This window comes from Oncorhynchus mykiss, chromosome 17 (assembly GCF_013265735.2).
Source record: "Oncorhynchus mykiss isolate Arlee chromosome 17, USDA_OmykA_1.1, whole genome shotgun sequence".
NCBI lineage: Eukaryota > Metazoa > Chordata > Actinopteri > Salmoniformes > Salmonidae > Oncorhynchus > Oncorhynchus mykiss.
The window spans coordinates 70,548,768-70,565,040 of record NC_048581.1 but is presented as its reverse complement, the minus strand read 5'-3'; the positions used below and the strand labels follow the sequence as shown (position 1 = coordinate 70,565,040).

At 44.0% G+C, this 16,273-nt stretch overlaps 1 protein-coding gene across 9 annotated transcripts in view; it reads left to right on the top strand.

Annotated features, from left to right (window-relative positions):
- Positions 1 to 16,273, top strand: part of LOC110493244 (calcium-dependent secretion activator 1) — a 155,072-nt gene that overhangs the window by 53,983 nt on the left and 84,816 nt on the right. For all 9 annotated transcript variants that reach the window (XM_036950551.1, XM_036950557.1, XM_036950556.1 and 6 more), the window contains 2 exons: positions 10,568 to 10,679; positions 10,919 to 11,058. In XM_036950551.1, the coding sequence (XP_036806446.1) occupies positions 10,568 to 10,679; positions 10,919 to 11,058 (252 nt within the window). The remainder of the gene's footprint in view (positions 1 to 10,567; positions 10,680 to 10,918; positions 11,059 to 16,273) is intronic.

Below are 16,273 nucleotides of genomic sequence, written 5' to 3'. Positions count from 1 at the left end.
TTTCCCAACATGCACTCTGGGTTTTTACAAAGTGCAGGACAAGCCATTCAATCAGAATATGTTATTAGACAGCTAGAAGCTAATACATTGGAAGCTAATACATTGCATTTAGTTAAAATATGAGACATCACAATTGTATTCAGAAGATACTAATAACATGCACATTTTTATTGGAAACAGAATGAATAGCAATAGAATAACTGCAGAATAAATAATGCTGTCATTGAAAGTTTTACACCCAAGGTAGGCTACTGTCCCGAGCTAAAATAGATTTTGTAACCTATGTTGTGATTCTCACCAAATATATTGTCTTCTCACACTACTGAAACCCTACAATCAATAAACAGCTCATGAAGCTCTCTTAGCCTATAGATCACATATTATAAACAAATTATCTGAACTAAAAACACCACACATTTTTGAATTTCTGTGCATCCGTGCTAATCAATATCCAAAAAACAGCACACATTTTTTTCTGCAAACCTGCATCTTCTCTCTTTTGTGGCACCAATGGGAAGGTTTATGGCAGGGGAAACAGTGTTGCAGTAGTATAGTGTGTGGTGCGGGAATAAGGACTTGCGAACCTGGGGAGCTTTGCGTTAACATTGTCCTAAAAATGGTAACCGGTCCGCGGAATTCAAGCGAGCCGAACTCAGAACAACTCTCGAGATGGTCTCAGTTCGATTCGTTTCTGGGGCTCTTTTGAGGTGTCTGAGTTCCTTTGGAGTTCACACTGCAAAAAAAATGTAAGCGAACCACACTGAGTTAAAAAAAAATTGACTTGAAGTGAACAAGTGTGAAGATACCCTAAGAGAATAGTGAGAATTCTGAGTCTGCACATAGGACGAGCCAGGAGCATGATTCTTCATTAGCTGCAACTCACGATGTGTGCGTGGAGCTGTGAACAACTCAACTAGATTACAGAGAACAACCCAACTATACTGAACAAAAATATAAACGCAACATAAAAAGTGTTGGTCCTATGTTTCATGAGCTGAAATATAAGATCTGTAATTCTCTCAAATGTTGTGCACAAATTTGTTTACATCCTTGTTAGTGAGCATTTCTCCTTTGCCAAGATAATCCATCCACCGGACAGGTGTGGCATATAAAGAAGCTGATTAAACAGCATGACAATTACACAGGTGCACCTTGTACTGGGGACAATAAAAGGCCACTCTAAAATGTGCAGTTTTGTCAAACAAACACAATGGCACAGATGTCTTAAGTTTGAGTAGGCATGCAATTGGCATGCTGACTGCAGGAATGTCCACCAGAGCTGTTGCCAGATAATTTCATGTTAATTTCTCTACCATAAGCTGCCTCCAACGTCGTTTTAGAGAATTTGGTAGTACGTCCAACCGGCCTCACAACCGTAGGCCATGTGTAACCACGGCAGACCAGGACCTCCACATTCGGCTTCTACACCTGCGGGATCGTCTGAGACCAGCCACCCGGACAGCTTATGAAACTGAGGAGATTTTCTGTCTGTAATAAAGCCTGTTTGTGGGGAAAAACGCATTCTGATTGGCTGGGCCTGGCTCCCAAGTGGGTGGGCCTATGCCCTGCAAGGCCCACCCATCACTGCACCCCTGCCCAGTCATGTGAAATCCATAGATTAGGGCCTAATGAATTTGTTTTAATTGATAGATTTTCTGTAACATTGTTGAAATTGTTGCATGTTGCATTTATATTTTTGTTCAGTATAGATTACAGAGAACAACCCAACTACCTTCTATCGACAAGTCTACTGTTTTTACAAGGGTGTGTGTGTGTGTGTGTGTTTATAGAAGTCAAGGTCAATGATACACAGTAGGTGCAATGTTTATTTATTCTTCCCTGATTGCCGCTATCTAATTAGCCACTTGAGCCGCTGCTGTACACGTTAATGTATTTGTCCAAGAGTGAGGGTGCAGGGCTCACCCCTTTCCCTCCCCCTGTGATTCGTGACATGTTACACCAATATATGAGGTATTCTGTGAGTTGAAATTAAGTACAGTTGATGTTGAAAGTTTACATACACCTTAGCCAAATACATTTAAACTCAGTTTTTCACAATTCCTGACATTTAATCATAGTAAAAATTCCCTGTCTTATGTCAGTTAGGATCACCACTTTATTTAAGAATGTGAAATGTCCGAATAATAGTAGAGAGAATTATTTATTTCAGCTTTTATTTCTTTCATCACATTCTCAGTGGGTCAGACGTTTACATACACTCAATTAATATTTGGTAGCATTGCCTTTAAATTGTTTAACTTGGGTCAAACATTTCAGGTAGCCTTCCACAAGCTTCCCACAATAAGTTGGGTGAATTTCAGGCCCATTGCTCCTGACAGAGCTGGTGTAACTGAGTCAGATTTGTAGGCCTCCTTGCTCGCACACGATTTTTCAGTTCTGCCCACATATTTTCTATAGGATTGTCAGGGCTTTGTGATGGCTACTCCAATAGCTTGACTTTGCTGTCCATAAGCCATTTTGCCACAACTTTGGAAGTATGCTTGGGATCATTGTCCATTTGGAAGACCCATTTGGGACCAAGCTTTAACTTCCTGACTGATGTCTTGAGATGTTGCTTCAATATATCCACATAATTTTCCTTCCTTATGAGGCCATCTATTTTGTGAAGTGCACCAGTCCCTCCTGCGGCAAAGCACCACCACAACATGATGCTGCCACCCCAGCGCTTCACGGTTGGGATGGTGTTCTTCGGCTTGCAAGCCTCCCCCTTTTTTCTCCAAACATAACGATGGTCATTATGGCCAAACAGTTCTATATTTTTGTTTCATCAGACCAGAGGACATTTCTCCAAAAAGTATGATCTTTGTCCCCATGTGCAGTTGCAAACCGTAGTCTGTTTTTTTATGTCGGTTTTGGAGCAGTGGCTTCTTCCTTGCTGAGAGGCCTTTCAGGTTATGTCGATATAGGACTTGTTTTACTGTGGATATAGACACTTTTGTACCTGTTTCCTCCAGCATCTTCACAAGGTCCTTTGCTGTTTTTCTGGGATTGATTTGCACTTTTCGCACCAAAGTACGTTCATCTCTCCTTCCTGAGCGGTATGACGGCTGCGTGGTCCCATGGTGTTTATACTTGCGTACGATTGTTTGTACAGATGAACGTGGTACCTTTGGTACCTTCAGGTGTTTGGAAATTGCTTCCAAGGATGAACAAGACTCTTTTTTTCTGAGGTCTTTGCTGTTTACTTTTGATTTTCCCATGATGTCAAGCAAAGAGGCACTGAGTTTGAAGGTAGGCTTTGAAATACATCCACAGGTACACCTCCAATCGACTCAAATTATGTCAATTAGCCTATCAGAAGTTTCTAAAGCCATGGCGTTTTCTGGAAGCTGTTTAAAGGCGCTGTCAATTTAGTGTATGTAAACTTCTGACCCACTGAAATTGTGATACAGTGAATTATAAGTGAAATAATCTGTCTGTAAGCAATTACTGGAAAAATGACTTGTCATGCACAAAGTAGATGTCCTAACCGACTTGCCAAAACGATAGTTTGTTAACAAGAAATTTGTGGAGTGGTTGAAAAATGAGTTTTAATGACTCCAACCTAAGTGTATGTAAACCTCCGACTTCAACTGTATCTAGCCTACTTGACAAATTAGGCCACAAAGTTGCTGTTCCTTGATAAAATAATAACAATGTAATGTTAGAACTACTGCAACTCCATTGTGAAAGGTTCTCATTGTTTGGCTTATTTTAATTTATTTATTTATTTTTATTTCACCTTTATTTAGCCAGGTAGGCTAGTTGAGAACAAGTTCTCATTTACAACTGTGACCTGGCCAAGGTAAAGAAAGCAGTGCGACACAATACAGAGTTACACTTGGAATAAACAAACATACAGTCAATAAAACAGTAGAAAAAGTATATATACAGTGGGTGCAAATGAGGTAGGATAACGGAGGTAAGGCAATAAATAGGCAATATTGGCAAAATAATTACAATATAGCAATTAAACACTGGAGTGATAGATGTGCAGAAGATGAGTGTACGGATACTGGGGTGCAAAATGAGCAAAATAAACTAGATAACAGTGTGGGGATGAGGTAGTTGGATGGGCTAATTACAGGTGGCCTATGTACAGGTGCAGTGATCTATGAGCTGCTCTGACAGCTGTTGCTTAAAGCAAATACAATCTGTAATTTGCCAGTACTAGACATAAAACAAATTTGTTAGCTACTGTAGCTAGCTAGTTTATAAACCACTGTGTCGTGGAGAAACCGCAGTGCCTGGATCTTGCCCCAGCAGCAAAAACACAAGACATGCCAAGCAAACGCCGCAGAACTGACATGAACCAAGCTCATATTGATGTTTTGGAGCTGGAGAGAGAGAAGAATCTACATTACTGCAGATTGAGGTCCTGAATTTACAAAAAGAGCTACTGAAAATTCAGAAACAGAAACTCCTTCAGGGAAACAAAGGCCCACTGTGTAAAGAATGCAGATCTTTTTATTTATTTAAAAAAATATTTATTAAAAACAATGTTTCCCAAGCAATTTGGTGTCCTCCAGTCCTGTCCCCACACTTGTGTTCGGATGCTTCCAGTTCCACCCTGTATGATATTGAGAATAACAACGTTTTAGTAATACATTTTAATACAGATTAGGAAGGTTCCTAATTAGGAATTATACATGTCTATCAAAATGTATTATTGCTTTTTACATGTTACCAATGTTAGATTATACACACTTTAGGCTGCAAAATGGTTCTCAATCAAGGTTCTCCTCACAGAATTCCCATTTGCATTGGCAACATGTTGCACCTGGGTATCTTCTTCATTCTCCTCAGGTAGGTTCCTTCTCAGTCTCCTGCCAACGTTATACAGAACTGCCACTGCAATAATGATTGTCAGTGTAGTGTCCATCTTCGTGCGGAGCCCTACCTGTTCTCGTGGTTCTTCCAGGTACCAGATACTTTTATTGGACTTTATTGTGTCCCTGTTAAGAGGTGTGTTTTCTGTGGTCCTTTGTAGAATCTTGAATTGTTTACCTTGTGCATTCGTGTCCTGAGTGAGTTTTCGAGACTTTGTGTTTTTTTTTATCAAGTGTACTGTGGTCTTGCGGCTACCATATCTCAGTAAAGTATTCTGTTTATCCTTAACCACTGATTCCTCGTCTGGTCTCTTCTCTGCAACTGGGTCCAACCTTACCACGTCACAGTAAGCTTCTGCTACAACATGGACCCAGCAGAGATCACCCAGATCTGGAATGTGGTAGCCCACCAAGGAGCACTTTTAGGACGGCAGCAAGAACATCTCTCCAAAATCTCTGGGACCCTTCAGGCACTTGCTGAGTCCATCCCACCACAACACGCCCCCAACCCAGGAGGAACCAATGCCCAGGTCTCATCGCTCAGTGCTACAGACGTTGTCGTGGTTCCTCCGGGAACCCAAGATCCCAGCTCCCGAGCGGTATGACGGCCACCCAGGAGGATGCAAGGGCTTCCTCACTCAGTGTTCTCTGATGTTCAAGCTACAGTCCTCTTCATTCCGCACCGATTGGGCCATGACCACCTACATCATCCTAGGGTACCCTTGACTAGCGCTACTTAACCCACTAGTTTCCTGGTCCACAGAATACCTACTAGACTGGGGTAAGGACTGCCAGAAAAAATGTCTAAGACCCCCACCAAGAGCCTCGCTGTGTCCTCCTGCATTCCTTGAAGATCAAGACTTGCCCACTCTCCCTCCCTAATACTTCGACTTCCAAGAGGCCTTCAGTAAGAGGCAGGCTGCCACCCTTCCCCCTCATCGTCTTTATGACTGAGCCATAGAACTCCTACCCGGCACCACACCCCCCCAGGATCGTCTGTTCTCTATCCTCTATCTGAAGCAGCAGTCATGGACAATTACATCCGGGGGTCACCGGAGGCAGGTTTCGTTCACCCCTCTACATCCTCTGCTGGTGCAGATTTCTTCTTCATGGGTAAGAAGGATGGAGGGCTGTGTCCCTGCATCAACTACAGAGGGCTGAACCAGATTACGATCAAGAATCGTTACCCCCTACCCCTGATGTCCTCCACATTGCAGTTGGTCTAAGGGGCCCAATTCTTATAAAATGGAATATGTTGAATCGGTTGTGGTGGGATGAACTTGGTCTCCTTTAAAAAAGCCAAGAGGTTGAACGCTCGCCAGGCTAGGTCGGCTCTGTTTTTTAACAGGTTCGTTTTCACACTAGCCTTTCACCCGGAATCCAAGAATCAGAAGGCAGATGCCCTGTCCCGCCAACATGATGTCTCTAACGGGGAGAGGGACCCCGAGTCCATCATCCCCAGCTCACACATTGTGGCCTCTGTGATATGCAGTACCATGGTCCGACAAGCCCAGAGCCAAGAACCTGACCCCGGCAGGGGACCCACTAACAGACTTTACGTTCCGTGATCTGCCCGGTCCCGAGTACTACAATGGCGACACTCCTCTAAATTAACTGGGCATCCAGGGGTTAATTGGACACTGGAGGATGTGATATCCTTTGCTGCGGGCCTGTTCCATCTGTGCCCAAAGCAAGTATTCACTTGCTTACCACTATCCTGGTTGTCGTCGATCGGTTCTCCAAGTTGCCTTCAGCGAAGGAGACCGCTGATCTCATGATTATCCATGTCTTTCGACTACACACACTTCCGCAGGACTTTGTTTCAGATCGTGGGCCCCAGTTCTTCACACGGTATTGGAAGGCCTTCCGTTCCCTCTTGGGGGCATCGTGAGTCTCTCCTCGGGTTCCACCCTCAGTCGAATGGGCAAACTGAGCGGCCCAACCATGAGCTGGAGAAGTTCCTCCCCCCCTGTTTCCTAAACAAGAGGCCGAAGCGGGGGTGCCATCAGTTCATTTGACGACGTCGCCACACCTGGATCAGAGCGTGATCCTCCTCTGCCAGCCACCAACATCAGGCAAACCGGCACCGGAGAACTCTTCAGCTCCTCAAGTAGGTCAACGGGTGTGGCTGTCCACCCGTGATCTTCCCTTAAAGGATCCTTGCTACATAGGACCATTCAAGATCCTGAGTCGCATCGACTCGGTCACCTATTGTCTCCAGCTTCCCAGGTCCATGAGGGTCTGTCCGTCCTTTCATGTCTCCCATCTCAAGCTGGTAAGGACCAGTCCATTCTCTCCCCCACACCTGCTCCTCCGCCCCCTCAACTTGTGGATGGCCGCCCGGCCTACACAGTCCGGCGTCCGAGGGACCCTGCAGTACCTGGTGGACCGTGAGGGCTATGGTCCCGAGGAGCGGGCGTGGATGCCTGCCCGGGACATCCTGGATCCGGGTCTTGTTAGAGACTTCAAACAACTATATGGTGGTTGTAGGGGGGAGGGGGCAGAGACTGCCCTAGAAACTTTTATTCGACTCAGGTGTATCTTATTATTTCATGATAGTGTGTTTTCTGTGGTTCTTTGCAGAAGCTTGAATTGTTTACTGAGTGGCCCTGTAGACACGGGAATATTTTTTCCCAAACTCCAAAACCTCTCTCTGAGACGTCTTGCCAGAATATGAGAGGTGTTGTATTCTCTCTCTTCAGGTGTCTGGGGGTTTAAAAGGGGAGTGATAAGGTACCCACATCACCTAGTAGGTGGCCTTCATAAGCCCCCCTTTCCAGCATTGCACACAGATGACTATTGTCAAAGATTCTGCTGTCAAGGGGGGATCCTGGCTATCTAGCTACGATGTTGGCGAGCTGACCTTTGTCATCAGACAGCTTGCATGTTGATGGAGCAGTAACCTTTCCGTTAACGGAATAGCTCTCCGTTCTTGCCACCAGGGTTGGGAATGGGAATGTGTGTACAGTTTATTAATCGTTACACACCTGGGAATCTAGTTATCCTATAAAACCCAGCTGTTGTCTCCTCTGTAGAATTGAACCTTATGTACTGATTCTTCAGACCGGTAATAACATAGGACACTGACTACAATCCTGCAGATGGTTGAATTGTGGAGTTCAAAAATGTCCCCATATACCATCTGGAAAATATCCAGTTGCGTAGAACCGTAGGGCCACCAGGAGCTGAAGTAGTGGGGGTACAGCCACGTTCCTATCACTCCCATGCTTAATGGTTGGTCCAACCTTTCCTTCCAGTTGCATCAGAGTCCTTGGAGAAGCGGTATCTTCTTGAAAAACTCATCACTATCATAAAATTCAACAGGATTTAATCTCTCTAATTATTCTCTGAGGAACTCTGTCGTTTTGGTTTCTCCACAGTAGATATGCTGCCATTTGATCAGTTCAACCACCTCAAGTGGTAGTTTAGAATGAATCTCCAATCTAAATTTATATTCATTTTTTTATTGAACAACAGGTTTAAAATGAATCTAGATTTAAAGTGAAAACTAAACTTCGATTAGAGGAAGAATTGAATTTAACTATGATTCATTTAAACTAGGTTTAAAATTTGGTGCAACAAGATTAGTAGACACACCTTGATTTACCTCTGTTTAAGAGTTAATCCATGTTGGTGCAACCCACCCTTAGGTTGCTTATCCTTGGTCATTTAAAGAGTGACTGCCCCTAAAAAGCAACTAATGCCGTTGGAAATGGCCTATGTGGCATCGATATGAGTCAAACATTTATTTTAGTGTCAAAATTGACTACACAGTGTAAATAGCATAATTTTGGTAATAATATCAGTCTTGACTAAAATACATTTGGAACCTCAGTGCTTCACAACGAGTTTGGATTACAGTTTGGATTACAGTTATGTGAACAAATCAGGGCCCCTTTTGCTCCTCGCCCCTCTGTCCACTTCAATTCCTTTCATTTTAATGGGGCTCCGTTGTTTCATCGTGTCAGGTGGTGGGTGTAGCTGGTGTATGAAGTCAGGCGCAGGAGAGCAGAGATGAGTGAACAACGCACTTTACTCAAGAAAATAGCACGAGTAACAGTACCAATGTGCGAACAATAACGGTTGCCACAAAACACGGGTGAAAACAGCACCCGGGCAAAACCAGCCGGAAATGTACCGACATGAACAATAAACAATCACACACAAAGTCATGGGGGAAACAGAGAGTTAAATACATGACCAGTAATTGGGAAATGAAAATCAGGTGTGTGGGAAACAAAGACAAAACCAATGGAAAATGAAAAGTGGATCGGCGATGGCTAGAAGACTGGCGACATCGACCGCCGAGCGGCAGAAGTCGTGACACATCGCCACAACGTGTTCGGCAGACTGAAAACCCCTATACGGATTGACAATGCCTCCACTGTCAAAGTTGAATGGTTTGCATGCCCTGCCGAAGGACCCTGGTATGCGGAATAGATGGTTGGAGTTTGTCGGTCCCCAAGGCTGTAACAGTAACGCTAGCTTGGTGTGCAACAACTGATGTTGGTGAGCATAACCAGAGATACTGGAATATAATAACCTCTCTGGTGTAACTTAGCTAATGACGTTAGATAACGTTATTGCTGGTTACATAGGTACAGTAAATATTCTCTACCAACAATAACCCTGTGGCACAAGGCATTTGAATCACATAATCAACTGTTTTCACAACATTCTATAATAGCATCCCCTTTCAAACACCCTCCATTTCCTGCTTTATTTGGGTGTGCCAGAGATACCACTTACTGTATATACCGCTTACAGACTTATTCTCTTGTATAGTAGTTAAACGTTACAAAGGAATACTCACACTGTGGATCCATCACATCAGAGAAATGCTTCATAGATGGTAACTGCTGTAAGTACAGGACTTAAGTGTGAAACTTGGGATCTTCTTCACAGATATACTGTAAGACCACATAGAAAGGAGATACAGCCCATCAGTGCGAAATGACACACAGAGAAACACCTCACAGCTTGGAGCTAGTTCACAGATGGTTGTGATGCATCCCAAAGGCATGCTGAGTGATTTAGGAATTATGTAATAGTGCTTGTGCTGTCAAGGTTTCCCTGTGCTATCTCTTCCTCAGAATGTGTCTTTTGAATACACCGGGTTTGTCATACACACACACACACACACACACACACACACACACACACACACACACACACACACACACACACACACACTCTCTCTCTCTCTCGCTTGCTCTTGCTCTCTCCTCACTACTGTAGTTTAGGGTCTTGATCCAATAAAGTGGATTTAAACATTTAAATGATCTTCTCCCTTCTCCCTCTCCTGTCAAGGTTTCCCTGTGCTATCTCTTCCTCAGAATGTGTCTTTTGAATACACCGGGTTTGTCATACACACACACACACACACACACACACACACACACACACACACACACACACACACACACACACACACACACACACACACACACACACACACACACACACACACACACACACACACACACACACACACACACACACACACACACACACACACACTCTCTCTCTCGCTTGCTCTTGCTCTCTCCTCACTACTGTAGTTTAGGGTCTTGATCCAATAAAGTGGATTTAAACATTTAAATGATCTTCTCCCTCTCCTGTGAAAAGATTAAATGTGTGATTAACAAATGATCTGTAACAGAGCAGCAAGACGCCATTTTCCATGTCAAACATATCATGTCACTATTTAACCCTGTGGTCTTGTGTGTGTGTTCCAGCTGGGGGACCCAGGGGGACTTCACTACCACACACCCCCTGCCAGCTGTAAAGGTGAAGCTATTTACTGAGAGCACAGGAGTACTGGCCCTGGAGGACAAAGAGCTGGGCAGGGTAAGAGCCTATACGACTGGAGCCAGAGATAGGCATAGTTGGCAGCAAACTCGTTTTTCACATTTCAAAATGGTTGCTACTTTGACATGAATATGGTGTATACATTGATACTATCATATATATATATATATATATATATCGACATATACATTGATACAACCTTACATGACTGTGTGCTTTATCTATGACTTGACTTGACTTGTATAATAGGTATACTGGATGTGCCATTGTGCTTCCAGGTTGTGCTCCATCCCACCCCCAACAGTCCCAAACAGTCAGAACTGCACAAGATGTCCGTGTCCAAAGGCTGCCCTGACAGTGACCTGAAGATCAAACTGGCCATCCGCATGGACAAGCCACAAAACATGAAGCACTGTGGGTAAGTTACTTTGCGCTGAAACTCTAGATCAAACAATGGTTTGCTGCCATCTAGCGGTTCTGCTCATTACTGCATAACACACTTCCAGAACAGAGACGATCGACTGACCAAAACAGGCAACCTTTACTTTATCTTGACCTTTAAACTATGATCTTCAACATACATTGAACTTTACTGTGTAATTGGCACTGTGACATCTGACAATTTTAGATTTTTTCAAATATTGTGCTACTGCATTTATCAAGCCTACATAATAAAGTACTCTCTTTCAGTAATTCACTGCTTTCACCCCAGCAATTTAAAACAGTCATCGTTCATTTTGAGTGAAATGTAAAGATCTCTGTACAGGTTCCATTGCCTGGGCTCGGTATTACAGTGTTTACTCTAGGAAATCATATCTCTAGCAGCGGTAGCAATATAGGGGAAACACTGCATAAACAAAGTGTGGATAGCCTTACACTTCTACAAACATGTAAGACATTACCATGTTAAAGCCCAATTAGCTCAAATCAGCCTGGTTCTGTCACAAATGTTATGTATCTGTTTGTCCAGCCCTCATATTTTGCCTCACAGGGAAGTGCTTTACCATTTTCTTTTCAGGACAACCAGGGCTACAAGTAAACTGAAAAACAATTTGACATAAGTTACATTCATGAGTTTTATAGACTAATGTCACTAGAAAAATGTGCGGAAATTTATGAAAACCCTTACCTTCTGACGAGTCCTGTGTGGCTTGTGAACCTCGTAGAGCAAAACAGACAACACGTGCACGTTCGTGACAGTCTCTACTTTTCGGGATAGTCTCAGCTTTTCATAATAGTTTATAGCTCAAACTGTTCAGACTTTAGAGACATTTTCATGAGATGAACCGTTTTCGGTATTGTGTCTTGATTTGATTTGTCTCACAAACTCCTCAATATTACAACCTCTGTAGACTGCACAGGTGCATGGCTGCTGTGGGTGGATTCAGAGCGAAAGAAGTCTGTAGGCCAAACAGACAATTCAGGAGGGGTTTAAAACCAGGTCAGAACCACTCAAATGTTGCCTGCAGCCTGTTGGTATTGATTGAGTTAAAGAGAACATTGAAAAAGAGTAAGAACTCTGACTGTCATGAATGGATATCAAGAAAATGTCTTGGCACCCTACTAACCCCAGATCAAGCAGCAAATAATGACTGTGATTAGCTTGATGGCTAGTGATAGAAGTGATGCGACAGCACCAACTCAGAGACATAAGGACATGTTAACATCACATTCCTCACTTCCTCCCCCCTCCTGTCTCCTTCAGTGTGCGTGTGTGTGTGTGTGTGTGCGCGCGTGTGTGTGTGTGCGCGTGTGCGTGTGTGCGCGTGTGTGTGTGCGTGTGTGTATGTGTGCACGTCCTGCTCTATGGGGAAGCCTAAGTGCTACCCAGTGTCTGCGCTTTGAGGCGCTCCGCCTGTCTCCCTCACTCACTCCTCCATATGCTTCCTGTACAGGGCCTGTGGGGCCTGATCTGCTCTTGGGGTGGCCCTACAGTAGCCTGCATTAGGGCCCTTAGCTCCCTGTACCAGCCTCTGCCTGGCAGGCTGCTGGCAGCCCCCTTGCCCGCTGCTCCTTGGGCACTAGTTTATTCAGAGCGACAAGCCCTGAAGCCCCGAAACTAAAAAGGAGGGTACACAGGCAGAGGGAGGCGAACCAGGGCACCCCTAGCCTGACCAGGGGGAGGAGCGGGCAGATTCAGGCAGAGCTGGGGTCCTCACCCTCAGATGTTCTTTTCCAAAGCCCTCCTCCTCCTTCATCCTCTGATCTCTTCATAACACAACAAGAAACAACACAACTCATTCGGGACTTCCGCAGACTCAAGACTGATGGCACTCAACAAACCAGAGTGCAGTGATCAAACCCACATGTAGGGACGTCCACTGGCACATACAATAGCTGGGGTTCTGGATGTGTCAGGATAATTTATGGCACTCCCATCCACAAACCATGTTCTTCTCTGAATTAAGTAAATATCAGAAAACAGTTATTTTCCCACTTTAAAACCATGAACAAACAAGGTATCCCTAGCGCTAAAACCCTTGCCATAGTAAAAGGTAGCAGTAACAACTTTTAACCATTAGAGGTCAGTAGAGACATTTTACTGTAGCACAAGTAGGGTAGCTAAGGGAGTGTATATTACTGGAAACTTTCAAAGTTTACCAGCAAACTACCAGAATTTTGGTATCTTTCAAGAATTGTATGTAATCTATTACAAGACATCTAGTGGCCCTTTTGGGTATTTCAGATTATCACAGGTGTCTGTAATCATCTCTGGCCCTCCGTGTGGGCTTACCACATGTACAAATAATTAAATAAGATTTTTAAATAAAAAAATGGAATGGCAGAGCTGTTAAACATTATCCTATATATAAACCATACACTTGGTGTTTCATATGAAGGTTTATTTTACTATGTCAGTATCTATTTGTTGTCAATGTTTTGGCATCAAACTGGTGGCAGTTGTGAAAAATGTCAATAGTCGGAAGAGTTGCAGAGTTAATTGAATATAATGCCATTGTTTATTACAGGCGTTTTTCATTAATTAGGCTTTAAAAAAAATCTTGAACCATATTTTCTATGTACTATACTCATGAAAAATATGGACACAGATATAATAAATGAATACTCTATATGAATAATAAAAAGTTATTCAATTATAAATTACCAAAGTTACGATAGATTGCCATAGATTTTCTGTTAATTACCCACATTTCTGAAGATTCCAGTAACTTTAGTAAATTACCGGTAGCTTTGCAAACCTAAGCACAAGCATCTCTGTTATTGTTTGCAATCTCCATTTGCGCAAGTTGATTAAGAACATTAAAAACTTTAAGAATATCCTCCTAATATTGAGTTGCAATCCCCACCTTTTTCCCTCAGAACAGCCTCAATTCGTCGGGGCATGGACTCTACAAGGTGTCGAAAGCGTTCCGCAGGGATGCTGGCCCATGTAGACTCCAATGCTTCCCACAGTTGTATCAAGTTGGCTGGATGTCCTTTGGGTGATGGATCATTCTTGATACACACAGGAAACTGTTGAGCGTGAAAAACCCAGCATGGCACACATACACAATCCATGTCTCAATTGTCTGAAGGCTTTAACCTTTAACCTGTCTCCTCCCCTTCATCTACAGTCGTGGCCAAAAGTTTTGAGAATGACATATACATTTTCACAAAGTCTGCTGCCTTCAGTGTCGTTAGATATTTTTGTCAGATGTTACTATGGAATACTGAAGTATAATTACAAGAATTTCATAAGTGTCAAAGGTTTTTATTGACAATTACATGAAGTTGATGCAAAGAGTCAATATTTGCAGTGTTGACCCTTCTTTTTCATATCCTTCCTGTTTGGCCCTGTCCGGGGGTGTCCTCGGATGGGGCCACAGTGTCTCCTGACCCATCCTGTCTCAGCCTCCAGTATTTGTGCTGCAGTAGTTTATGTGTCGGGGGGCTAGGGTCAGTTTGTTATATCTGGAGTACTTCTCCTGTCCTATTCGGTGTCCTGTGTGAATCTAAGTGTGCGTTCTCTAATTCTCTCCTTCTCTCTTTCTTTCTCTCTCTCGGAGGACCTGAGCCCTAGGACCATGCCCCAGGACTGCCTGACATGATGACTCCTTGCTGTCCCCAGTCCACCTGGCCGTGCTGCTGCTCCAGTTTCAACTGTTCTGCCTTATTATTATTCGACCATGCTGGTCATTTATGAACATTTGAACATCTTGGCCATGTTCTGTTATAATCTCCACCCGGCACAGCCAGAAGAGGACTGGCCATCCCACATATGCTCTCTCTGATTCTCGCTTTCTTTCTCTCTCTCGGAGGACCTGGGCCCTGGGACCGTGCCCCGGGAGTGCCTGGCGTGGTGGCTCCTTGCTGTCCCCGGTCCGCCTGGCCGTGCTGCTGCTCCAGTTTCAACTGTTCTGCCTTATTGTTGTTCGACCATGCTGGTCATTTATGAACATTTGAACATCTTGGCCATGTTCTGTTATAATCTCCACCCGGCACAGCCAGAAGAGGACTGGCCACCCCACATAGCCTGGTTCCTCTCTAGGTTTCTTCCTAGGTTTTGGCCTTTCTAGGGAGTTTTTCCTAGCCACCGTGCTTCTACACCTGCATTGCTTGCTGTTTGGGGTTTTAGGCTGGGTTTCTGTACAGCACTTTGAGATATCAGCTGATGTACGAAGGGCTATATAAATAAATTTGTTTTGATTTGATTTGATTTTCAAAACCTCTGCAATCCGCCCTGGCATGCTGTCAATTAACTTCTGGGCCACATCCTGATTGATGGCAGCCCATTCTTGCATAATCAATGCTTGGAGTTTGTCAGAATTTGTGGGGTTTTGTTTGTCTACCCGCCTCTTGATGATTGACCACAAGTTCTCAATGGGATTAAGGGATTAAGGTCTATCAGTGTTTTGTTCCCCGAGCCACTTAGTTATCAATTTTGCCTTATGGCAAGGTGCTCCATCATGCTGGAAAAGGCATTGTTCGTCACCAAACTGTTCCTGGATGGTTGGGAGAAGTTGCTCTCGGAGGATGTGTTGGTACCATTCTTTATTCATGGCTGTGTTCTTAGGCAAAATTGTGAGTGAGCCCACTCCCTTGGCTGAGAAGAAACCCCACACATGAATGGTCTCAGGATGCTTTACTGTTGGCATGACACAGGACTGATGGTAGTGCTCACCTTGTCTTCTCCAGACAAGCTTTTTTCCGGATGCCCCAAACAATCGGAAAGGGGATTCATCAGAGAAAATGACTTCACCCCAGTCCTCACCAGTCCAATCCCTGTACCTTTTGCAGAATATCAGTCTGTCCCTGGTGTTTTTCCTGGAGAGAAGTGGCTTCTTTGCTCCCCTTCTTTACACCGGGCCATCCTCCAAAAGTCTTCGACCTCACTGTGCGTGCAGATGCACTCACACCTGCCTGCTGCCATTCCCGAGCAAGCTCTGTACTGGTGGTGCCCCGATCCCTCAGCTGAATCAACTTTAGGAGACGGTCCTGGCGCTTGCTGGACTTACTTGGGCGCCCAGAAGCCTTTGAACCGCTCTCCTTGAAGTTCTTGATCATCCGATAAATGGTTGATGTAGGTGCAATCTTACTGGCAGCAATATCCTTGCCTGTTGAAACCCATTTTGTGCAAAGCAATAATGAAAGCACGTGTTTCCTTGTAGGTAACCATATTTGACAGAGGAAGA